The sequence below is a fragment of the Lupinus angustifolius genome, chromosome LG04, assembly GCF_001865875.1.
Source record: "Lupinus angustifolius cultivar Tanjil chromosome LG04, LupAngTanjil_v1.0, whole genome shotgun sequence".
Lineage (NCBI taxonomy): Eukaryota > Viridiplantae > Streptophyta > Magnoliopsida > Fabales > Fabaceae > Lupinus > Lupinus angustifolius.
Window position 1 is genome coordinate 930,801 of NC_032012.1, and position 27,211 is coordinate 958,011.

The 27,211-nt window shown below is 34.4% G+C and overlaps 4 protein-coding genes across 5 annotated transcripts; 2 read left to right on the forward strand and 2 right to left on the reverse strand.

Moving 5' to 3' along the window:
* LOC109344997 (pentatricopeptide repeat-containing protein At5g50990) lies at positions 1-2,570 on the forward strand. The gene is made up of 2 exons (XM_019583742.1): positions 1-174; positions 267-2,570. Exons 1-2 carry the CDS (start codon positions 36-38, stop codon positions 1,781-1,783), a joined length of 1,656 nt encoding a protein of 551 aa, XP_019439287.1. The 5' UTR covers positions 1-35; the 3' UTR covers positions 1,784-2,570.
* On the forward strand, positions 3,890-5,708 carry LOC109345000 (probable 3-ketoacyl-CoA synthase 21). Its single transcript, XM_019583746.1, has one exon. The coding sequence runs from the start codon at positions 4,231-4,233 to the stop codon at positions 5,644-5,646; it is 1,416 nt and encodes a 471-aa protein (XP_019439291.1). The 5' UTR covers positions 3,890-4,230; the 3' UTR covers positions 5,647-5,708.
* On the reverse strand, positions 6,125-9,338 carry LOC109344998 (UDP-glucuronic acid decarboxylase 2-like). The gene is made up of 7 exons (XM_019583743.1): positions 8,612-9,338; positions 8,107-8,254; positions 7,816-7,895; positions 7,199-7,282; positions 6,914-6,988; positions 6,711-6,803; positions 6,125-6,603 (listed from the first exon to the last, which is right to left on the reverse strand). The coding sequence occupies exons 1-7, from the start codon at positions 9,248-9,250 to the stop codon at positions 6,391-6,393; spliced, it is 1,332 nt and encodes a 443-aa protein (XP_019439288.1). The 5' UTR covers positions 9,251-9,338; the 3' UTR covers positions 6,125-6,390.
* LOC109344999 (protein pleiotropic regulatory locus 1-like) lies at positions 12,635-21,568 on the reverse strand. Of its 2 annotated transcripts, none has more exons than XM_019583745.1 (18): positions 21,414-21,568; positions 20,997-21,132; positions 20,857-20,881; positions 20,615-20,720; positions 19,219-19,300; positions 17,379-17,441; positions 16,899-16,983; positions 15,762-15,854; positions 15,063-15,126; positions 14,612-14,697; positions 14,410-14,511; positions 14,176-14,259; positions 13,818-13,878; positions 13,625-13,691; positions 13,405-13,482; positions 13,130-13,194; positions 12,894-12,971; positions 12,635-12,809 (listed from the first exon to the last, which is right to left on the reverse strand). In XM_019583745.1, the coding sequence occupies exons 2-18, from the start codon at positions 21,122-21,124 to the stop codon at positions 12,637-12,639; spliced, it is 1,440 nt and encodes a 479-aa protein (XP_019439290.1). In that variant the 5' UTR covers positions 21,125-21,132; positions 21,414-21,568; the 3' UTR covers positions 12,635-12,636. The 2 variants fall into 2 exon arrangements, with proteins under 2 accessions (XP_019439290.1, XP_019439289.1); XM_019583744.1 differs by having other exon boundaries at positions 20,997-21,128; positions 21,410-21,542.

A 27,211-nucleotide genomic window follows, 5' to 3' on the forward strand; every position in this document is an offset into this window, starting at 1 on the left:
TAACAGGGAAGTATATTATTGTTAGGAGAATAGTGATGGAGAGAATAATGATGAAGGTTCAGAGGTTAAGATATTCACCTTATAATTTTCCTTCTTTCTCTCATTCATGGAGGAACCCTAATTGCTTCATCCATTCGCTGTCATCATCTCCCTCCCACCATTCTTCATTAACCGGTACATTACATGTTTTCACCAATTCACAATTTCACACAAAAAAGTTCTTTTTTTTTACTTCAATTTTTTTCATGATTTGATTCACGTTTCAGACCATAGGGTACTCCACCGGGTTCTTCAACGCTGTAAAGTTTCTATGGATTTCAAAACCGTAGGTAAAACACATGCACGGATTATTGTACTTGGTTATGTTGCTTACCCATCACTTGTGGCATCTCTGATTTCAACATATGCTAGATGTCAAAAATTTCACATTTCCCATCAAGTTCTTCGTTACATTATCTCCCATGTTTCGGTTTTATTCAAAATGAATATAATAATTGAAAACTTGGTGAAAGTTGGGGAATGTGATATTGCTAAGAAGCTGTTTGATAAAATGTCTGTTAGAGATGTTGTCACATGGAACACCCTGATTGGAGGTTATGTGAAAAATTCTCGCTTTCTTGATGCATTGAGAATTTTCAAGGGGATGCTCAATGCCAAGGTTGAGCCTGATGGGTTTACGTTTGCATCTGTAATTACTGGGTGTGCGAGACTCGGGGCTCTTGGAAATGCCAAGTGGGTGCATGCTTTGATGGCTGAGAAAAGGATTGAACTGAATTATATATTGAGTGCTGCGTTGATTGATATGTATGCTAAGTGTGGTAGAATTGATGTTTCAAAGCAAGTTTTCAAAGATGTTAAACGTGATCATGTGTCTGTTTGGAATGCAATGATTAATGGGTTAGCGAGTCACGGACTTGCTTTGGATGCAACTGTTGTGTTTTCAAGGATGGAACTGGAAAATGTTTTGCCGGATTATGTTACTTTTATTGGGATTCTGGCAGCTTGTAGCCATGCTGGATTGGTTGAAGAAGGTCGCAAGTACTTTGATATGATGCATAATCGTTTCTTGATTCAGCCACAACTTGAGCATTATGGAACTATGGTTGATCTCTTGGGACGATCAGGGCTCTTGGAGGATGCCTATGCCATGATTAAGGCTATGCCGATGGAGCCTGATGTTGTTATCTGGAGAGCGCTTCTGAGTGCTTGTAGAACCCATAGAAAGAAAGAACTTGGTGAAATTGCCATTGCAAAGATATCCCATGCAGAGAGTGGAGATTTTGTTTTACTGTCAAATATGTACTGCTCTTTAAATAACTGGAGTAGTGCTGAGAGAGTGCGACAGATGATGAAAAAGGGAGGAGTTCATAAGAAACGTGGTAAGAGTTGGATTGAATTGGGGGACAGCATTCATCAATTCAAGGCAGCTGATCAGTCACATGCTGAAATGAAAGCAATTTACAGAGTACTGGAAGGTTTGATTCAGAGAGCTAAGTTGGAGGGCTTCACGCCCTTAACAGATCTGGTTTTGATGGATGTTTCTGAAGAGGAAAAGGAGGAAAATTTATCTTTTCATAGTGAGAAATTGGCCTTGGCTTATGGAGTCCTGAAAAGCAGTCCGGGAACAAAAATCAGGATTTTCAAAAACCTTCGTATCTGTCAAGACTGTCATAATTGGATGAAAATTTTATCTACAATATTACAGAGAGAGATAATTGTGAGGGATCGCATCCGTTTTCACCAATTTGAAGGTGGATTTTGCTCTTGTGGAGACTACTGGTAGCTATGAAAGCTAATTATTGGTAGCATTGTTGAGTGGCCCTTAGTTATACACATCAGTTAGATGATTGAGAAGGAACTGTCAGAATCAGGAGGACGTGAAGAGATGAATGCCAAGTCCTTGTGCATTTAAGTCTGAGCAGCTAACATCATTTTTTAGTTAGATGACCAGACACCAAAGTCCTATTGGTCTTTGGCATTTAACTACATGCCATTAGTCTTGATCATGCCACTGCTATGGCTGTGAGCAGTGGCAGAGCCTGTTACATAATTCAGATGTCAAACCTGAGGATATCAAGCTGGATTTTTTTGAGCTATCCAATGTTAAATTAACAGTTTCTCTCCAATGTTCCTGTGGATACATTATGTTCTTGTCAAACGCTGAAATTGAGAGTTCTTATCCTATCATGGTATCAAGTTGTATCCTACTGTTCAGCACTGAAAGGCTATCCCTGGTCTGTGATTCTAATTGTAGAAAGTTGGGCAACTTTTTGAGACTGGAGTGCACTGATTATACTGGATAGGATTCCTGTTCTGCCTTTGTTATGATTATGTGAAAGTCACATGAAAGCAAGTTTGCTGATGTATGCAATGCATCTAGTACCTTTCAGTGTGAGTATGTCTTTCAATGTAGTAAGTATATGATTTTCCATGTTTAATCAAATTATCTGAACTAGTTGCAGAAGAGGAAGCCATCTTTAGATTACTTCATTTGTCTGAGAAGAGATTCAGTTCTACTGAGGATCAGGCCAGTGTGTTTGTTTGAGGATGTGAAAATATGGAAGAGGATAGAAAATTGAGTTTAGATGAAAGAATTTTGACTTTCACTTTGCTTGGTTAAGGTTGGAAAAATTACTACCCAAGTCACCAACTTCTAATTCCAAACTAAATCTTAAAGTACAAATTAATCTACCACATACTAATAGAAATACATGTCACTGGCCACATTCCAGAGATTGTTATTTCCTTTTTTCACAATAAATAGATTCTTACTTATGGGTTAATTATACAATCATCCGATAGTATTTTCCTAGTGTCTAATTCAATAAGCTGAAATTGCAATCTAGGGGCCTGACCAGTATCTATTTTAAGGACTAAGGTTGTAAATGACGATGTAGACTTATTAGAGAGAAATTGTTGTAAATTGTTGTCCATGAAAGTAACATGAGAATGGATGAGACTCACGTAATCTACCTGTAAGCTATGTTACATGAATATGGGAGTCGGGTAGAGGTTTAAGGAATGAAGTGATAAGAAGGTTGAGAGTTCGAGTCTTACACATTACAAACACTAACATATTAACATTTTTCTATAAAACATGAATATGAGTATGACAATACTTGATACATGTATGAGATATGACAATTTAAAAAAAATTAAGGTATGAGTACGTCAGTATAATTTGATACAAATGATCAGAGTTTGCACTAAAATCAGCTGAGATGTGAGGGTGAAAGCCTAACTATGCAACTCAAGTTCAGTATTATGATGTGACTAAGAGAAAAAATATTAAAAATCCCCATTTCTTCTAGCTAAAAATAATAGTTTCCAAATAATTCACACCAAAAGAGTACATAAGAATATTGGTAGCGGATATCTTACCTTCTTTAAAGAAATCATGCAACATAGCTTGCAGTTCACATGAAGTTGGCTATTCAGATGTTATTTTCAATATTAATACCATTTTTTTATATTTCAATGAACTTCTTTATATTTTTATATCGATTCATCACATCATGAAACTACATGGTGTTCCCATTTAAATGTATAAATAAACTTTTCTTTCGTATAACTTTGGGATTTAAATCCCTTATATGCATTTTGTATCATTCCTATATCACAGTTGGGATTGTAAAAAAGAATCATAATATTGTCCTTCAACCAATCAATGATTTGTGCATAGGGAATGATACGAAGTGTGATACAGAGATGTTACAGATGTTAATACTTTGAGTATATTATTTGTTTATGATTAATTATGATAGAATATTATGTCATTAAGGCATCAATATGTTTTATCTGACTTCATTGACTAGGATTTTTTGGTTATTCTTGTTGTCATCTTAGATCATATTGTGAATATATTAACTTGATATCAATACTGATATAAAGATTATTGCAAGTTCACAAAGAATTGTTTTTTTTTCTATTTACAAGGACAAGTCATTTTTAACATAATGACATGGGTGAAAAATGGAAGAATAAATGAATATTGTATGTGGCAAGTTAGCAAAGATGAAGTTTCATCTCACAAAATAGAATATGATGTTAACAAGCACAACAATGCCATTATTTAAGGCCAACACTAAAAGAATGGTCAGCTCCATCCACATTTGTCTATTTTTATTTTCCAACTGATTTCTCTTTCTCTATTCATGCTAAACCAACCACCATGACACTCTCCTTTATCTCAGTCCATATAATATTCATGACATAAAAGATGAACCTTATATGCCAAGAAATGCTAGCAAAAACTTAACTTCACAAAAAATGGAACCTTACAGCTTGTATTTCACATTGCTGATACAACATTCCAACACTATCATTGACCTTATTATCCCACATTCACATTATTTTGCAGTGGTGTTGGTTGCAAGTATAGTAATCCTCTACTTTGCAAGCAGAAGAAAAGTTCCAATTTATTTGATAGACTTTAGCTGTTGTTGTCCACCAAGGTCTTATAGGCTACCTTTAGCCATGTTTGAAGAGCATAGTCTTTTAGACCATATGGATCCAGATGCTGTTGCTTTCCAATGCAAGATCATAGCAAAGTCTGGATTCAGTGAGGAAACAGCACTTCCTCAATCTCTTGCTCAGATACCGAGAACGAAAGCTCTTGCCTCTGCCATTGAGGAGGCCGAAACAGCAATGTATTCAGCAATTACATGCCTGTTTGAGAAAAACAACATCAACCCGAAAGCCGTTGACATACTTATTACTAATAGTTGTGTGTTTTGTCCTACACCATGTCTTAGTGACATGGTGGTTAACAAGTTCAGAATGAGGAGCAATATCATGAGCTTCCACCTATCAGGTATGGGATGTAGTGCTGGAATCATATCGGTGAGTCTCGCTAAAGACTTGTTGAGAGTTCACCGGAACTCACTGGCTCTAATTGTAAGCACTGAGACCTTGACTCATAATTGGTACAATGGTAAAGTCCCATCCATGCTGCTATCTAATTGCCTATTCAGAATGGGTGGAGCAGCTATATTGATGTCTAGCAGGGTCCAAGATAAGCATAAGGCGAAGTATAAGCTACAACATATCGTTAGAACAACGACAGCGCGAGATGATCAATCTCAGGGTTGTGTCTACCAGGATGTGGATCCAGAGGGCAATGAAGGTGTATCAATATCAAAGAACATAGTCATTGTGGCTGGCGATGTACTGAAGAAAAATATAGCTTCACTAGGACCTTTGGTTTTGCCATTGAGAGAGCAATTCCTGCATGTATTTTCCATTATTCGTCGCAAGCTATGGGCGACAAGAACAAGCATCTATACTCCAAATTTCAATCATGCTTTCGAGCATTTCTGCATACATCCCGGGGGGAAAGCTATTATAAAAGCCATTGAAAAAAACTTGGGGTTGAGGAAAGTGGACATGGAACCAGCAACTATGACTCTCTACAGGTTCGGGAATACTTCAACTTCTTCAATTTGGTATGAGCTGTGCTACATAGAAGCAAAAGGGAGAATGAAATGTGGGGATAGGGTGTGGCAACTTGCCTTTGGAAGTGGATTCAAGTGTAACAGTGCAGTGTGGAAATGTTTATGTGATGTGAAACCAGACACTGCAAGTGCATGGAGTGATATAATTCACTCTTACCCTATAGAAGTACCTGATATTGTGAGAATAAATTGATGTTTGATGGTCATTGTAGATTTGTATTGTATGTTATACACATTTTGTGTTAGATTGTTTTCGACTTTCAAGCTCCAACATCTTTAACTACTGTGATCTTTAACTTGAAAATATAAAAAATGATTGTATCCACTGATGCTTTATTATCAAATGGCGCGAGGACTTCATAAGCAGATATGAAATTCAATGGGTACAGAGACAAATCAAATGATAACTAGAAAAAATAAAATGAATACAAGTCTTCTATGGCCAGGAATATTCATCAATAATATAGCAGAATGTTTGTCTCCTACAACACTGAAAACAAGCTGGTTTCTGTTATATATGGAAAGGAAGGTGTGGTTCTTAGTGCAGAGTAATGAACTTCTGTTTAGCACAAAGAAAATAGAAAATAGAAACTCAGCATACAGTTTATTGAAGTAATTTTAGGAGTTTTATTTTTCCAGCTTTTGCTAATAGTATGGTTTTTGAAGTAATAAATTTTCAATCTAATACATTGTTTCAATATAGTATAATACATTATATAATTACAATGAAAAATTGTGTCTCTCCTGAAATGATCTCCCCTTGGCATTGTGCTACTTATTTTTCTGCCAAAACTGTGTATATAAATCCTATTCATTGACTGATGCATAGGTATCTAAATATCATCAAAAGGCTCTGATGAAGGCAAGTTTTGTTATTCTGTATATCTTTATTTTTACTACTTCTGCTTTTAATTCTCTTTGCATCCTCACTTTTATTCTATGCTGCAGAAACACTGCCCTTTGACTCACCAGATAGCCTTTGCCTGAAGTCGGCGACCATTCGAGGAAGTCCCTCGCGGAGGGACACAGTTGGCTGCCAGCCGAGAAGCTCCTTAGCTTTGGAAATGTCAGGCTTCCTCTTATGTGGGTCATCCTCTGTGTTAGGCCTATACTCAATCTTTGCATTTGGGTCTATAGTCTCTTGCACCACCTGCATCAAAAGGTGGTCAAATTTATTACTCCTTTTTACATTTGATTTTAAAAATTATCAACATATGCTAAAAATTTCGAGCCGAAATATACAAGGTCTGTATTTACCTGAGCAAGTTCAAGCATGGTGAATTCACCAGGGTTGCCAAGATTGAAAGGACCAATATGCTCGCCTTCCATCAACCTCATTAGGCCTTCTACCTGTTGGGTACACAAATATATTTATTGTAGATATTTGTTTAACCTTAGTTCAAACGTGCTGAGTCAGTGTAAAATTACTTGCTTGTTTATTCTAAGAAGAGCAGAATTACCAGGTCTGAAACATATTGAAAGCTTCTTGTTTGTTTCCCATCGCCATAAACTGTCAATGGTTCCTTCCTCAATGCCTGTGTATTTGTTTTCAAAACTTGGTTAAACAAATATTAACAACCAAACCTTAATCCCAGTAGGCAATGTCGGCTACATGGACTGGTCGATGTCATAATACTATATCAGTTAATCAAATGAAAGCATATTGTAGTAACTGGTAAAGCAACAAAACCAAACAAAAAAGAGGACAATTAAGAAGAATAAGTAAGGGAGTTAGGGAGATTAACCTGAGCAACGAAGTTGCTAACTACACGGCCATCATCAAGGCACATTCTTGGTCCATAAGTGTTGAAGATACGAGCAATCCTCACCTATACAGCAATTGCACACTCTATTGATTAAATTATGCAGCAAGAGATAAACATTAACTATCCACTTATAACCAATGTTTTAAATTGTCGATCACATCAAATGATGTAGTTTAACATCTCATCAAGTCGTAGTAGCTGACAAAATGGCATCAACCCGTGATTGTGAACCGTTTTGGTCTTAATTGGGCAACATCAGTCTGCACCGAACTGCAACTACGACTCTAATCACAATCCTAAAATTATATTACATAGGTAAAATGTATAGTCTAACCCGATAACATATATTACAAAGACTACTCCTACTTATTGCAATTGGAAATACAAATCTTTGATGATTCCATCATACACGATTGAGTTGCGAAAACTTCTAGATAGGTATCCTACATTTGAACTGAATGCTTTCTAGTAAGTTATAGGGAACATACACCAATCTAATGGGCTAACACTATTCCCGCCTAAAACATCTAATCAAGATCACAATCTTAATTTTATCAAATCTAAAATACAGCATTCCTTAAGAATTGTGAACAAACCTCAATACCAGCACCTCTGTGATAGTCCATGGCCAAGGTCTCTGCAGTACGTTTCCCCTCATCATAACAGCTTCTTACACCTACACCAACAACATGCAGTGCAAATATGCAAGTTTAATCAATGATTTCAAAAGTGAGATAAGTCATAGTTAACTAGTAAGTAATACAGGTATAGATACGTGATTCATTTGGATACATAGTTCGTTACTTTATGACGAACCCAGTACGTGGTTATGATAATATGATGAACTCGGTACAAATACATGGATATAAGATAAGGGTTATATTTACCAATTGGGTTAACGTGGCCCCAGTATGTCTCAGCTTGAGGGTGTTGAAGAGGATCACCATACACCTCACTGGTGCTGGTAAGCAGAAAACGAGCACCAACCCTTTTTGCCAGTCCCAACATGTTGAGTGTGCCCATAACATTGGTCTTGTAGACTCCAAATAAAACATCAGAATCAAGGACTACAATTCAAACTAATCCACACACATATATGTATATGTGCCAATCATTTATCAACTTTATATAGCCATGCATACTAATAGCCATACCATTAGATAAATTTGATTTCTAAAAGAAAGTAAAAATTCATTACACTATACTCAAAGTAGAAAAACTGAACAATATAGATCAAAATTTCAACCTGATAAAGAGAACTACTAGTGATCTCTACCATTTTGAATCCATTAATGATTGTAAATCAAAAGTACTTTGTTATACACCCCATTTATAGTTGACAATCTTCACACTTAATTGAGTCCCTAATTTATGTGAATTTAAAAAGGATATAATGGTCTTGACAGGGTTGAACTTGTAATAAACAGGAGAAGCAGGACAAGCAAGATGGTAAATCTGATCAACCTCTAAGAGAATAGGTTGAACAACATCATGTCTAATGAGTTCAAAGTTAGGATTACCAATGTGATGCAACAAATTATCTTTCCTTCCTGTAAACATATTATCAACAACAATCACACTGTCACCTCTCTCAATCAACCTATCCACCAAATGGCTCCCTACAAAGCCAGCTCCACCAGTTACCACTACCCTCTTCCTTTTCCCACGTACACCGCCGGGTACACGTGTCATTATACCACCACCACCACCACCACTACCACTACCACCTGTGTTGGTTGTAGGTTCTTCTAGAAGGATTCGTCGAGTTGGGAGAGAGAATAATGATGATGATGACGACGATGACTCGGGGTAGTGTGTTGTTGGGTATGGCTTGGTTAGAGGGAAAGTGTAGAAGAAGAGAGAGGAAATGGTGAGACCAATGAGGATGAAGGGAATGTTGGTGATGATTTTGTTTGTTGTTTGTTTTGGAGGAGAAGTTGGAGAAGGAGAAGAATAATGTGGTTCATTATGTTGAATATGTTTTCGGGTTTGTCTATGAATGAGTTCGGAGGAGTCGAAAGAAGTGTTCATGTTTATGGTTATGTTTTTGTTTTGGAAACAAATGAAGTGATTGTTGTTGTTGTTGTGGTTGTGGAATGAATGAGAAAGAAGTGAAAAGAGAGAGGAGTGAGTTTTGGGTTGTAAGTAACTTGTGAGTGAAGAAAATGAAGAAAAGAAGAAGAGATGCATGAGTTGAGTGAGAGGGTGCTATGTGAATTGCGTTGTAATGCATGTATAGTGCCTCAATACTCGTTCAAACCTTCCTCAACCAAGTGCTTCATTTTCTCTCTCTATGTGCTTAATTTCAAGGTTTACCCATTTTCTTTATCATACTAGTCAGATTATTCATATGATGAGTTATTAATTAAATTACATTTCGGTTAAGTTATCTGTTTTATAAAATATTATCAATATATAACTCAATTACAAAATGTGGTTCAAGGTTTAACCATATTATTACAAATAATCATGACCTTCAATGTTCAAAACTTTTGATGTGTTATTTTCAAAGTATGAAATTATTGTATTTATAACATAGAAAGAGAGTTCTATTTTTTTTGTATCCCATACATCTATTTTTATATTATAGCATAATAACTACTTATGTTTTTTTTGCTCTCCATGGAAACAATGATCCTAGAATAAGTATCTCTTCATGTCTTGGATCAATCAATTTCATTCAAGTAATATAAAAATGTTAATTTGTGTTTTTATATATTTTTTAATTAAGTGACATTTTCTTATTGGACCGGTATAAGAAAGTGAGATAGTAATTAGGATAGGTGATCTTTGTTCTCTCCATATATTGTATCACACACAAAACAAGGGGACGATGATCTATTATTCCAAAACATATCAAACCAATCACAATATATCACATGAGTTAAAAAAATTACACATTATTTCATTATAATTAATTTATGACATGTTTGGATACACTATATTCAGTTTTAGATGTCAAGAATAATTAGCAGTTAATTTCATTCCATAAAGGAAGAGTTCAGGCATTACATATTTGATGCCTTTTAACAAGTCATTGCAATTAATGCGTTTTACCAGAAACCAATGCTGCTATGCTTCATGGGAACAAAACTAGCAAAATATAAAATTTAGAATAAATTACACTCACGTATCATGAGTTTTAAATGAAATTACAAAAATCATTATGTTAAACTTAATAAGTTTTTATTGTAGTACTTTTGTTCATGACAGGTTAAAGGATGAAGGTGTTGAAAATGAAGTTGCAGCAAAAGATAAAGTTCCAAATGCAGAAGGTATTGTAAATGCAGAGAGATCATTCAAACACTTTGAGTCAGCTGCCTTGGCTATGATTCAATGCACTCTTGTTGAATCAGTTCATACAATTCATAACACATTACACTATGGAACTCCTCATATATCCCTTGAAAATCAAGTCACACACCCTCATAACATTGTGCATCCATTTCATACACAAGCTTCTCTTCAAGACTTTCATTCCACTAAGCTTTGTGCTTACACCAGTTGGGAATGTCTTCTCATGTCTTCTCAGTCAACCAATTTGGCTTATTGATCAACATTTCCAAGCATTATTCAATTATCAATTATTTAAGTCTCAAGCAATATCATTGTACATAATATTGTTACTGGTTCTATTTGTATTCTTTCTATTATTGTAATCTTTCTTTTATTAGCAAGTTTGTTAAGAAATTTGTTAGGATTAATTGTTATTTTCTGTTATAAATAACAGCTTCCTTTTTGTAATGTAATCAATGAGTTTTTTTTCACTCTTTCAATATAATACAAGAGTTCCTTTATTTCAAGTTTGCATCATTCTACTTTTCTTCTTTTTCTCCTTCTTTAATCAAGAACTTCAATTCATGGAGGTACCATTTCTAACTAGAAACATCCATAATATAATAGTTAAACTAACTCTTTTGATTGAGTTTTCTGTGTACATAAGACTAAAGTCTCGAGATAATCTTGTTTAAGAGAAATAATTATATCATCCAAACCAATCACATGTTGATTTCTATCAAGTCAAATCATTTTGTATGTCTATGGTTTTTAAAAAATTCTAAACAACTTAAATAAAAAAATTTAACTTGTTTCACAACAAAATCCTGAGGATTGAAAGAATAAGCGCACCATTAGAAAACCAATAAAAAACAACTATAATAGCTAAAATATATTTTTAGAGTAAATAACACCCTTTCGTGTTTTTAAATATTACTCTTAATCTTTCTTAGAAAACTTAAAGTATCACAAACCAAGATATTGCTGCTTGTGGGTTCTACCTCAAAAGTATGAGTCATAAGGTGATTAAGTGGTATGGATGAAAAGTTTGGAAGTGATTGATACAGAGGTTGGGTTTAATTTCACCCATCACAAAAAAAAACACTAACATTTGCTGATCAAAGAAAACTTATTCGGCAACAAAGATCTTTAATATTACTGATATAAAAAGACGAATGCAGAATTGAGTGGATCTTTGCAGGATGGTTTTTATGAATTTAAGACTTAAGCAGAATGGGCATTCTAATTCTAGGATGGAAATTCACAAGAACATCAGCATTCTTGCTATCATATATGAAATTCATGTGGAACTCCACTTTCATATGAAAAACCATAGATGTCAATGAATCATTAGTGTTCTAGCTCTACACCAAAGAAAATAGTGTCTTAACACTCGTACAATGAAACCTACCCTCTGATTACACTAGCTTGGACAATGAAAGACGGCCAACAATATTGTCCACTTGGACCCTATTCTATGTGATATTGTGATAAATCATGTGTATTAAGTAGTAAGGTATCTGATACCTATTCAGAAAAAAACATATTGGCCAGATCAAACAAACTGTTATAAATACTGAACCTATTTTGTAGATGAGAATGGGCAGAGTAGAAAATTAGACATGTTAAACATACATTGAAAAGGACGACATATTGCACAAGCCTCCACATATAAGGAGAATAGATATCCACATATAAGGAGAATAGATATACAGTCTTATCTTTATAAGCATAGAAGTTGTTTCAAGAATTCGAATTCAGGACTACTTGATCATTAAGCAACAACAATGCTATTGTGTTAAGGCTAACTAAAGATACAAAAAGTTGAGAATGGAAAAATTGAGAGGAGACATGTGAACGAATACAATGTTGATATATTGCATTCAATTCCACTAAGAAGCCTACAAGGCTATTAAATTAAAATACATAGGATTTACTGAAGAACAATCTACATGCAAGTAGATGGTACAAAAAGTAGGAGGAAATGTGGGTCAAAAAGAGTGCTTTAGAGAGCAATAATGACAATGATAACCTTTTTCACTCAACTAGTGATTTAGATCAAGACCTCCAAATAAAAGCCCAAACAATCAACTTGTGTATTGCTTGGTAGAACAAATAGCATGAGATATTGAGGATCACAACTAGAACCTGCGGATGTCTTTAGGAGGCCTGAAATTAAGAGGGAAGGATTCTGGAGTGGCACTTTCATCTTCTTTCCACATTTTTATAGTCTTGTCCGCTTCGCAGGTTATAAGCCTCGTCCCAGTAGCATCATAGGTTAAAGCATAAATACCAGCTTCACTGTCCAATGAACCTGAAAGAGGAAAGTGTTAATCTTGTTTTTATTGTAAACCTAACTAACATCAAACTAATCTGAAAACCAGCTAAACATGCATACCAGGCTGCACAATTGTTTGGGATTGCTGGAAATTGTGACCACTCTTCCAATCCCAAAACCACATACTCCCATTGTCACCTTCAGCCAAACATTAACAAAATCATAAAGTTGACCCATGCAAAGGGGATACTAAATCGATGTCAATTATTTTTAGGTAACGAAAAACCAACAATCAGAATAATTGAATTTTATTCCATTTTTCAAAAGAATTTTATGTTTTCTAGATCTGTGTGTACCTCCGGTAACCATCACACCGTCCTCGTTCACTGCCATTGCATTGATGATAGTTTTCTGTTGAGAACTGCACGTAAAACAATAATAATGACAACCATATCTTCCATGCAATATGATTCGAACTTGAATATCAAATTATAATACTTCAAGACAACTAAGAAACAAATTGTTCTTGCTTCTGTGTTTTATCCCACGGTAAAGATCCAGTTTCATTAACGAACCTCCTAATTACATAAGTTTGATAATAATAATAATAATAATAAGCATATGAACTCACAGCATATTGTGGCAAAATTCTCCTTTCGGAAGGTTGAATTTCTTAATATTATCAGCCGATGCAGATGCAAAAGCTTGCCTGAAGCCAACAAAAAGGAAGAGAGGGTGATAATACAATGAGGAAAGGAGGGTGATTAGACAAAAAGGAATAACATGTGTAAAAAAGAATAAATGATCAGACATCATTCTACAAGTAACAATCAACTGATAGTGACACATACTCTTTAGGATGTGGAGCCAATGCTCGAACAGATTTCTTATGGTTTGTAAGGGTTAACATTGTTTTACCTGCAAGTGTGAATCATACGGCATGTCAATACAAAAAAGTCACACAGGAACAAATCAAGTGGATATGATAACAGCAAAAATATGGACAAACATGACAAATATAGGAAAAATAAAACCATAAATTACCATATCTAAGGTCCCACATCTTGATTGTACTGTCATGAGAACCAGTAACAACTTGGGGATCCTGGAAACATAATAAGAAGTCTCTGAGAAGAAGAGGCAAAAAAGGCTGAAAAAATAAAACAACGCTAAGATGTGTTTTATGATTCAAAGCTGCCTTCAAAGGCTGAAGACAATGTATGTTCCCCTTTATCATATCAAATAACTTGGAATTAAGCCAGACTAACTATCTGCATGCCCATCTTTTCAATATTGGTATTTAAGAGGATTAAACTACATACAAATGTAGACCATAATATTTAATAGCGCCATTCAGAATACCAAGATAAAATAATATACAACAATAGAAGAATCTGCATACCGTTGGCCGTGTAAACACAGAGCACACAGTATTATCATGACCAGAAAGAGCATGAATTTGCGTCTTACTACGTATATCCCATACCTGAAAATTTAGTGCCACCAAAGCCTGTTATCGCCTTTCTTCTTTCTTAATAACAAATTTAAAAAAATATTGGGAAATGTTTAACAGAAAGCATTTATCCAGCTAAATAGACCATAAACATAAGGTTAACTATATTAACAGAATCCATACCCGGCAAACAGAATCACGTCCTCCAGTCAGTAAAACGTCAATAGTGGGATGAAGAGCCAAGCAATAAACACCACTCAGATGACCGTGATATGACCTAATAACCTAACAACAATATCATGTTTTAGTAACCAAATGTCGATACAGTTTGAGTTATTGCTGAAATTTTCAACCGATAAAACAAATACTGAAATCAGTATTTGACCTTATTCTGTTCAAGATCCCAGCATTTAACTTGTTTGTCATCACCAGCAGAAAACATGTATGTGTGTTTACTGCTAACAGCAAGGCCTGTAAACAAAGTAAACTGCTATCATTGACATGGTTCACCCTTCCGGCCACTACTAATAATTATTGTTGAATTGAAAGGTTTTAGTCTGAGATGAGGGAAGGCGGAAAAGAGAAAATAGAAATGGAGAATAATGTGAGACTGATATTAATCTAGTATTATGTATTGAAGTAATTACTAAAGACAACCCCGATAGTCCTATTTATACTAAATGCAGAATCCTAATCCTAATTAAATATGGAAACAGATCATAAATAGGAATTAAAATAGTAAGAGATCATCTAAGACACTCTAAAATATTCTAAGACATGAAAAAGATAGTGTCAGATACTCTTCGAATGTTCTAACAATTACCTTGGTCGCTTACCTCTTACTTGTTCAATATGGCCAGTTAGTGTGAGCTTTAGTGTTCCACTTGCCAAGTCCCATATCTGCCCAAATGAACAACTGGTTAAAAAGGATTTTAATAGGACAGAAGCTATTACTGCATCAACTATTTCCAAACTTGTCTCTTCAGTTAATAGAAAGTATATGATAATAATAGTGGACACTCATTATTTATCGTTTAAGGGATAGTTTTGTTTCATTTAATTTGCCACTTCAGAAAACCTAGGCATTAGTAAGGGTAATTTAATTAAATATAGTTATATTGTCCAAAAGCTGAGGGTATTTAACAAATTCCTTAATCCTTATGCAAAACCCTCAAAGAACCAATATACTATGAAATACGAGTAATAAATAAATAATTGACATGTTGCTTAAAGATAACTTGAGGAAAAGGGAAACCTCCTCACAGGTGTAATCAAAGTAATCTTGCAGAGACACCAAATACCATATAAATATAATAATTATCTCAATTTTGAAAAATATGAAGCACTGGAGAATTGAATCTGGAAAATAGCGACAGAGAGGAGATCTTTTAGAAAAATTATAAAGAAAAAAGTAAGCCACAGTAATGAAAAATCCAACATGGTACACTAAGTTAGTTTCCATTTTATCTTCATGGTTATTGCTTTCTACGAAGTCTTAACAAGCAACCATAACATGCAGTTCATGATCAAATTACCTTGATAGTTCGATCTGCAGAACCAGTGCAAAACCATGTATTGCTATGATCAACTGCAATAGATCTCACCCATCCTAAGTGACCACTGATTACCTACAGAAAATAAATCAAGGTTAAAATCACTTGGTTAAAATTATAATAAGCATTACACAATTAAAAAATATCCCTTGAAATCTTATGTAGGTCAAACAAGATTGGAACGAAATAATCAAGACATTAGTAACACAAAAACCAAATCATGCTTTAAAATAGAAATTTAGTAAGTTGAATAGAACCACAAACGCTTGAGAAATTGCACTCCATTTTCCGAAGATATTTTTTTATAAAAGAAAGAATATACTAGATGTGGAGAGGGGATCCACTTACTCCAAGAGTAAGTTTAAAAAACCTACTCCACATCTTAGCTATCCATTCTATGGAAATCTAATGGTTCAGATCAACTCACTAATTTAAATCATTGGATTTCCCTATAATAGATGGCTAAGATGTGGAGTAGGCTTTTTAAACTTACTCTTAGAGTAAGTGGATCCCCTCCCTTAGATGAGATGGTAGAACTTTAAAGAGAGAGGATAAGACATCCTCATGAAAACAAAAGGAAAATCCTAATAAAACTAATCACTAGGGCCATGCAACAAAGCACGTCAATCCTTCTACATGTCTACCAAAGAAACACCCACTAAAAACAGTGCAAAGCACCAAAGGGAAGCTAAAAAGTCACCCAGTCCCAGACAAAATCAATTGACTAAACCATTGAAAATTCTAATGTTTCTCTCTAACTAAATACATCAAAGGATAGCAAAAACAGAGCAATGCCAAAGAGTTTTGGCATCTCTACATGTGCCAAAATCTCAAAATCTACTTCATTGGAAAGAGTGCAAGTGCAAAGGGCATATCCATGACTATAAACCCTATAAACCAAAAATATTTTTTTATCTACCAGAGTTGATCGGGTAGATCAGAAAATGGGCTTCAATACAAGCTTCAGAAGATATCAAAATTGAACTAAACAGAGGTGCCCTTGGGCTTAAAAACTAGTTAGTGCACCAAGCATGCCCAATTACATTTGTTTTGGTTCACAGGATCTGATAATGAAAATAACAAACATAAAATGTAATTAAAGAAGGGTCAGGTTCTCACCCTGTAGTTCCTCCATGGCGCATGCCATACAGGACGTGGCCATTTACTTGGCATTCTTTCCATTAAAGCAGATGTAGATAGATTCCTGCAATATAGAGACTATAACAGTTTAGTAAAACGGTTGTGTCAGAAAAATGGCAATCATGTATTGTAGCTAAAAGAGTTTATTATTGATGCACTATCAGTGTAAAACTTTTTACACTATCAACCAATCATACATCACATGTGTGAGTTTTAATGTAGTTATCATAACAGCCAAACATTTTTAAAGGTGTCAATGTATGATTGGTTGATAGCATAAAAACTTCAGTGTTTCACACTAACTTTATATTGTAATTAAATCATTTCTAAATAGGCAAATGTCCGCAGATATGAATTAAACAACAGGGTTTGAAGCATTTGAAACATATATATGCTACTACAAATTAGAAATGGTATTAGAATCTCTTTAACTGTAGAAGTGATAGAGAAAGGCAGAACCTTTCAGATGAACCAGAGCCAGAAGCAACTATTGTATTTTTGCTTGAAAAACCAAGATCGTGCCTGAAAAGTAGAAAAAACAAAAGATCAATAGTCTTCAATAGATGTGGCAAAATTATCCACAATCCATCCAAATTAAATCCATCCAAATCCATCCGTTAGAACTAATGGGTTTAAATGGATATACTCAAATGGATAGTGTTGATAATGGATGGATTCAAATCCATCCATTATATCCGATGGATATCCATTTGGATGGATCCCAATCCATCCAAAAAAATAAAAACAAAAATATTTTTTTCCATAAAGCAACATGTAGACCCAACTTTGGTATGCAAACCGAACGTGCAAAATATAAATCAATGTTATTAATATCATACGAGTCAGAGTACTAGTATAATGGTATGATAGTTCAACTGGTGGTTCACTATTAAACCCCATACCATTAAAGTCATATATTCATATATTTTATACTAATATTAATGTTGAAAAATCAATAAAGAAGACAATAACTATTTTTATTTATACCACTTGTTAAAAAATGTATATAGTAGACCATGTTTTAAAAGTATAAAAATGTAGTAGCTGTGTATTTGATCATCCATACAAATATTTTGGTAAAATAAATCATTTTCATTAAAAAATAATTTTAAATGAAACTAGTCGGTACGACCAGTACGGTTCAATTAAAGATCGGCCGGTAAGATCAATTTTTACCAGTATAATTGCATGACCGGTATAAATGTTGTATCGTAGTGTTATTAAGACCGATTCACCTATTTACCGGTTGAACCGACCAACACTGGTTTTGATACTAATGATATAAACTACCCTTTTCCTAACAAAAGGATTCCTTCAACATTATTATCATTTTTATCGAAGCATTTCAAAAAGATTCAATAAGGATTGAGTGTGTCATGATTGAACATAGAGAAAATGCATGATTACACAATACAATATCTCTGACCTCACTTACATTGTTGTCTTTCAGAGCTTTCACATGTAAATTTAAATACTGAGATTTTTTTAAAATGATTTATTAAATAATAATTTTTAAAAAGATTTTTTTTCCTTCAAAAAATGTTTTAGTTCAAATTAAAAAAAACTGGATTGGATATCCATCCATCCAATCCATTAAAATGAATATATGGATGGATTAGAATCCATTGGATATGGATGGAGTTTAGAAATGTGATTTTATGGATTTATATGGATTGGTAGATGGCTTTTCATCCATCCATTATGATCCAAATCCATATTCATCTAAATCCATCTAATTGCCACCCCTAATCTTCAATAACAGCTTCTTGAAAGCTTTGTATAACAAAAGCTGTGTTTTAATGAAGACACGAAATAGTAATGCTATTCATTTCAAGCCCTAACCCACTACGAAAAACTTACAAGACAAGAAAGGACAACTGGAACAGAATATGGCAAACGTCCTAATCCTAAGGCATTGAATCACAACTCACAGCTATTTCTTCTTTTGAAGAAAAAAATGCCACACCTTCTTAGCAAAACCTCTATCAACTTGTGCAATTTTCTATCTTGTTTAGATAGTAAACAGTTACTATTATGTTCAAAACTAAATAGGTTCATCAAAGAACATTTTAGAATACCAAATACCACATGATACAATATTAAACTTTTGCAAGAACTATATATCATTCCAATCTCAACTGTTACATAAAATAATATGTCCGAGAATATAAGATTTTCAATAATTAAAGAACTATGAAGAGAATAGCTTCAAATAGACAAACAGGTGATTCATGAGTTGAATCTATTGCCTACATATAGATGAACAAGATCAAAGAAAAATGGACAAAAATATGCTTACGGAGCTGTCGATGGCATTGTTGGACCAACAACCAAAGCATTCTGGGCTCCTCCTTTGTGGGGATTCTTAGAATCTACTGGACCTGTCAAATAATAATAATAAACAATATCAACTACAATGTCGTGGGCGTGTACAACCAGATAATCTTAACTATACACTAATTACATGGAATTGATGAAAAGAAATAGCCTTCTAAAAGTCGAAAGATAAGTAGAAAACATGTTAGGACATAGCAGAGTTCTTCCTGAGGGCCAACAAACCTATAATAACACAACAAGGAATGATATAATATGCAAAGCGGCCACGTTGTCCCATACCAAGTGCATATGTGTGTATATTACATTGCAATAATGTACAAACAACAACCAAGCCTTTGTCCCACTAGGTAAGATGGGCTACGTGGAACGAAAGACACCATAATGCTCTATCATAAATCATGTTCATTATCAAGGCATTGATCACTAAGTCATCCTTAATTGTTTCCTATAGTTTTTTGGTCTCTCTTTTCCACTAGGAATTGGGACTAACATCTATTTAATCTACTCTCCTTATTTGGGCTTCTACAAGTCTCCTAATGTCCAAACCACTTAAGGCACGATTTACTATATTTTCTACAATAGGAGATACTCCAACTTTCTCCTAATGCATTCATTTCTAATTATATCTTGTCTGGTTGTTCACTCATCCAACACAACATTCTCAGCTCTGCTACATGGAGTCTATTATCTTAATGACATTTTACCTTTCAAAATTTAATCTCATATAACATTGCATGTCTTATAGTCGTCCAGTAAAACATTCCCTCAAACTTGAGTGGTACATTTTCATCACATGACACCTGAAGCATTCTGCTATTTCATCCAACCCACTTAAATCCTATTCCTATGCTTCACATCTTCATCAATTTCCCCATCTTCTTGTATGATTGACCCAAGATACATAAATCTAATGACTTGTAGTATGACATGATCTCCAATCTATGCCTCTACAGTAGGGATTGTCCGTCTCTTGCTAAACTTACACTCCATATACTCTGCCTTTTACAAAATCTATGTGCTTCTAAAATTTGCCTCCACATTTCTAGCTTTCCATTTAATTCCTCTTTCAAGTCTCCCATTAAGACATATTATCCACAAGTGGATGGCTATACATTTTACCCAACAAGCATATAGTAAAATTTCTAAACAAGAATCCAAACATACTCTCCTAGAAAATCAAACAAGAAAAGACAATATCATTACACTAACTGACATAATAAAGATAATAGCAATATAACAAAAAGCTATATGTTAACCGCGTACAATAAAAAAACATGCTGAGAAATCATAATTTTACCCGGAACTCTATTCATAAATGTTTCATCATGCAAAGATGATAACTATGGCTAGTATCATACCTGCAAGAGCAAGCACATTAGAGGGCCCTGGTTGTTGACTGTGATTTTGTGTGGCAGAGTTAACTTGATTAGTGGTGCTTTTGATTCCACCATACTCCACACTTACCTAATTTTCATTAGAAGCCACATAGCATAACTGACTGAGTTCATTATCCAACATTTATTTATAAAAAAGTCAAACTGCTCAAGTTAATCGAAAAATTATTCAGTTTTGTTCAAGAGACAACCAAAAATTAACTAACCTTGTGGTTAATGCGTATTTTCTTGCTGCATAATAAAATAAATAAAAACACAACATACATTAGCATTGGTGTATGAGATTTTGGTGAACTAATAACATAAAAAGCAATGATTTTGACAGAGTAAAACGGTTTAGGGTTACCTTTCGGCGTCCAGGGGAGGGAATTGGGCACGAACGGGAGAGAAGAGATCAAGGGCACGCTTCAGGGACTTGAAACTTAGCTTCTTCAGTGATTGTGGCTCTACTGGTTCCAGCTGCTCAGTCGTCATTATGGAGCCTGCAATATCACACAATTAGGGTTAGGGTTTCACAAAATAGTCGATATTTGACATTGAAGCTAAAGGGAGAGAAATGCAAATATCAGGTTTCTGAATGAATCTGAAAAATGCAAATAATCAAATAATTTGATGTAAAGTAAATCGATGATTTCGGAAATGAATGCGTATGGTGTTTATTGAGGGGTGAGAGAGAAAAGCGAAAGAGAAGTAGATGAAGAGAGAAAGGTTACAGAGAGTGGTTGAGTCAAAGCAACGGTTTTGCTTCTTGGTGGGAACTTACCGACGAGACTGACGGTTGTTGGCGGTGGTTGGTGGTGGTTTTCTGTGCAGGGGGTGCGGCGGTGGTCTGGAGATTGAGACTCGCGGGGAGAGAAAAAGAGAAGGTTGGGGTTTTGTGGGAGTGAGTAAGAAAGTATTATGGAGGATAGTTTTGGAATTATGAAACATTAGTGAGGATAATATAGTCTACACAGCCAACAAAAGTCTTCAAGGGTGAGCATGAGACGAGTTAAGGTTTGTCTTTACCCAATCCTAAATGTTGGTTGAATTATTTTTTTTAAACTCGGATTCGACCATAGATCAAAAGTTAACTCAACCCTAAATATTGATTAGGTTAACCGTTAAACTTTAACTCAAGCATAGACCCGATTAAATATAATACATACTTATTTTAGATAAAGTTTTTTTCAATATTATTTATTATTTTGAATATGTTATTTGACATATAAAATTATATATGTATATATATATTATTAATCAGATATATATGATGAAAAATTAGATAATCAATGATACTTTCAACAAAAAATGTGACATTACTCTATATACATTTGAATAGAAACATATACAAACATGATGAGTGAATGATCATGAGACGGGTCGGTATAGGTCATGTTTGGTCCCTACCCGACCCTAAATATTGGTCGGGTCTAATCTTTGAACCCAAACTCAGTCCTAGACTCGATGAGACTCGACTCTATTCAGGTATGATCGTAATGGGGCGGTACTGGGTGAGTGGGTAGAGATAGGTCCTGCTCACCTCTATTCAAAACAAACATTGGGCACATTAATAACTCACCCCACAAGCTTAAGTAATGATAATCTTCATTACTTGAGATGCAAGTTTCACATAATAACAAACAAAAATCAATATGTAATGATATTCTTATCATTTTATTTATTATTAAATTATATTTTTATCATTGAAAATATGATGAGAAACAAACTTTTATCTCTTTATTAAATGATAGGATCTTTATTCCACAAGCTTATATCACATTCATATATTAATTTGTCAATTGGGTTACACAAAGCCTTATTTTTCTCTTCCATAATATGGATTTCAAACATTCATGATGTGAATTCCAAACATTCATGATCTGAATGTGAATGAGTTGAATTACTTATTCATCGATCTATTAATAAATTATCTCTCTAGAAATTGTGAAATATGTTCCATTAGAAATAATTTTGTTTTTGCTTCGACTTACATTCCCCATAAAGTATATCACGTTATTCAACCATGAATACTTAGCGGGAATCCTCGTACAGAGTGAATAACCAAATTCCAATTGAAGTGAAATCTTTTAGATAAATCAATGCAATTTTGAGATTCAATGAAGTCACCATGCTAGTCGGTGATCAAATATAAGGCAACAAATATGATGATGTTGTCAATAAGAAGATATATGGTCCATGATTGTGTAGAGATTTTAGTTGAAATGTGAGGCTTGAGAGTGTGGTGTGGTGAGGCTGGTACGACGGATTGTGCGTGACGACCTTGACTGAGACTATATGGTGTTGATTGTGGGTGATACCAATGGAAAATGAAGTAAAAGAGGATTAGAGTTATGGATTGAACAATTTGTCTCAAAAAATGTTATTTGACACATTAAATAGTTTAATGTTATGCAAATATAATAATTTATGGATGCAATTGCTTAATATGACAAATCAAGTGAAGAACAATTTCTAACCTATTTATCAATTTTTGATTGTGGGATCCAAAAAGACATATAGATAATTGAATTAGTATAATTTTTTATATATTAACTTTGCTCTTTTTAGAAATTGACAAATCAAAGTCAGCATTTTCATTCTTCCCACATAATTGTTCAAATCATGGAAGAAATTGTAACCAAAATAAGTATATAAACGTAACTCTTATACTAATCACTAATAAATGCTAAACATGAGAAGTTTTTTATTTGGAACATTGGTAACACTAAATTTTGTATATTGTTTTGGTATTACCAAGGATATTTCTTCATTCTTTTAAGAAATTAATCATTTTCGGAGTATGTGAATGCTTCTTCCAATAAGTGTCGCTCATACGAATCGAACCATTGACTTTTTGATCATCTTGAAGATCTACCGGAGTTTTACACCACTAGAACAACATATTGTTTGTTAATTATTATATGTTAGTTACAAACTTTCATCTTTATTCTCATTCTATGGATGCTGCTATGCATGATAACTTTGTGTTCCTAGCCCAAGCAAGCTATGAGAAGATAAGGCCATCGGACAAACCACCCGATAATGACGAGCCCATGTCCTTCGATGTTTCCAAGATGTCATTCAGAGACAAAATCTTAGCCGATAAGCAACCCTCTCCGGTTCAGGAGGATATTGACTTCTTGGCAGAGGGTCTGGCTCATGTAGAACTGATTGGGGGAAATCTAATTCTACCTTCAATAACGTTTATAGATAACATTATCGGTGAGTATAACACGGAATGATAGGATGCTTTGATTGTTAACTTGATTGGCAAAAGATTGGGATTCAAGACTATGTGCAAAAGATTGAAGTCTACATGGAGGCTTTCAGGAGACTTTGACATGATGGATATTTAAAATGGCTATTTCATGGTCAAAATTGAAGATGCAAGCATGCATGAATGAGCAAGAGTATGTATGCAAACATGCATCACATATAATTTGATGAAGACAAAGGTTGATGAAGACAAAGGAAGACAAAGTTCAATATAGACAAGGATCGACAACATGCTTAATGATCAAGGATAAGCTTGAAGGGATGAGACAATATGATTAATTTTCAAGGATAAACTTGATGGGATGCGCAAATCAACAAACAACAAGTATCAAATAAAGTCAAGACTCAAGTTCATACAAGGCAAATCATTCAAAAGAAGATCTAAAGGCTAAGTATTTTATATCTATATTAGGTCTTAAGATGTTTGCTTAGAAAGGGTCTAGGCTAGAATGAACCCTAATGAAAGTCTCACAAGCTAAAATCAATCATAACTAAAATGAGACTTACATGCATACATACATGATTTCCATGCACATGCATACATACATGATCATATGTTTTTGAATGCATTTAAAAAGAGTTTTTAAATCATACATCGTTCAAAGGTATGCATCATACTTTTATAAATCATGTAGGAGGTTCATTCATAATTGAAATATCTTTTCTAAAAAAAACCTTTAATTGATTAAGAGATATTTTAATCGATTACGCATTGATTTCTTGAGAACCCGTTAATCGATTAAGTAAGGGTTTAATCGATTAATGGTTGCTACTATTTCTATTTTCTGGTATTTTCAAGAACTCGTTAACCGATTAAGTTTAAGGTATAATCGATTAATTGCATCTTAAAACAAAATGGTATATTAACCCAAGTTTTTTATATTGCTTCATAATAGAGGTGGACATTGATTCATAGAGTTAGAACACGTATTCAAAATAAATAGATTACACATTTTGTTCAGAAAATCTTAAGCTCTAACTTTCATATCTTTAGAGAGATTTTCAAACTGTTCTTTTGAGAAAAAGAAAAGGGTGAATCTTTACAAGATACTCATTGAGCTTAATAGTCAAATTTTTTGCTAATGAAATCTTGCATCTCACGTTCTATTATGTAATTATGAGATCTTTTAGAAGGGTTCTTAGATTCTAAGAAGAGTGGTTAAATTTGCACATTGAGGTGCTCACATAACTTGAAAGAATTGTTAGACAAGGCAACAACATACTCTCTTGGTGTGATTGTTATCGCTATTGATAGAGAATAGGTTTGGGAAAAATCCTAGCTATTGTTAGGTGTGTCTTCACGAGAAGTAAGAGGTCTTGGTATTAAGCGATACATGGCTGGGGCCTAATCACGAAAATATAGGAGATCTTAGTAGGCGAGAGAGGGAGGTCAAACCGAGGTTGTCAAGTTCATAGAGATCAAGAAAGTGGCGTCTTGCGTCTTGTATTGGAAGTTTGTTTTTAAAAGTACATTAAATATTCCATAGTGAAGAAAAATCTCTCAAGATCAGAATGGGAGGCCTGCATGTAGCTTCCAAGTGGACCTGCAAACAAACCAGGATAAAAGTTGTGTCTTATTCTTCTTTTCCCTTATCTTTTACATTTTTGCATTTCTTGATTTACCTAACTTGACATGCATATAATTCTGTATTAATTGCATATTCTGTATTGTGCATTTATTATTCTTAATCTTCTGTAATAAGTGTATGTAAGTTTAGTTGAATCTTGGTAATCTTGTAGATCGAAAGAAAACCGTTTTCATTGAACAAGAACTAAATAATCGATTAAGGTGTTTAGTTAATCGATTAACAACAGAACGAGTTAATCGATTATAGTTGTGTTTAATTGATTAAACAATGTATAATTTTGTGTTTGTTGTTTGTTTATCGAGCAACAGTAATCGTGTACCATATCACCTGTTCACATCCTCTCTAGGTGAGTGACAGAGCCATGTGGGACCCAACAAGTGGTATTAGAGCTAGTACAATCGTGCTAGCTTAGCCGCTTAGATCTTTGATCCTAGGCACTTTTACCATGGGCTCTTCTAACCCGTTTAGCAGCAATGTCGCATCCATTGAATGCCCTCCGGTTCAGTGGCGAGGGGTACACCTACTGGAAAATCCGAATGAAAATTTTTATTGAGGCCATTGATACAGATATTTGGAATTCTGTAGAATATGGACCTTTCGTTCCACTACACATAGTGAACGAGGAAACGAAAGAGAAACCTAGAAGTCTCTTAACCAACGAGGAAAAGAGAAAAGTGCAATTCGATTTGAAAGCGAAAAATATTATAACCTCTACACTCTCTTACGATGAGTTCTTTAGAGTTTCTCAATGTTGCCAAGGATATGTGGGACACTTTACAAGTAGCCCACGAAGGCATTAGTGAGGTCAAACGATCTAGATTGAATACATTAATGCATGAGTATGAGTTATTTCATATGTTTCTACATGAGTCTATTTCTTATTTACAAAAACAATTTACTCACATTATTAATCATTTCATTGCATTAGATAATTGATTTGTCAAACATGAACTAAATGTTAAAGTGTTGAGATGTCTCGACAAGAAATAGTAACCCAAGGTGACTGCCATCATGAAGTCAAAGGACTTGGAACAAATGACGTTCACAATGTTATTTGACAAACTTCAAGAACACGAGTTATAATTAAGACGTTTGACACTCAATGAACAAATGGACGAGAACATCAAAGAAACCTCCTTCAAAGTGACAAAACCACATTCAAGAAGTCAAAAGGAGACACATGATGATGATGAGTCCGATTATGACACAAGCGATGAAGCTATATCCCTCCTCATGAACAAATTCAGAAAGTACTTAAGAAAGAATGGAGGACTCAAGAAGCTTCATAAGAAAGATAAAGAAATTTCAATCAAAATGAGCAAGAATCCTAAAGACAAAGCAACTTGCCACAAGAGAGGGAACGTAGGTCGCATGAGGTACACATTTCCTACCTCTTGCAAGAGGATTGAACTTGATCACAAGAAAGACTCTCGGGACATCAAAGCTAAGAAGGCATACATCATTTGGGATGAACCCAAAGAGAACGATTCATCAACAAACATATGGGAAGATGAAGAATCAAACAAGATTTGTCTAATGACTCAAAATCTGAATTCTTGAAAAGTAAGTGAGCAAGATGAGCCTTGTGAGGTAGACTCATCCGATTCTATTTCAAACTCCGATATATTTCCCACGTATGACATGCTATATGATGCTTATGTTGAAATACACAAAGATCTTAAAATGTTAGCTAAAAAGTGCATGAATAGAAAAA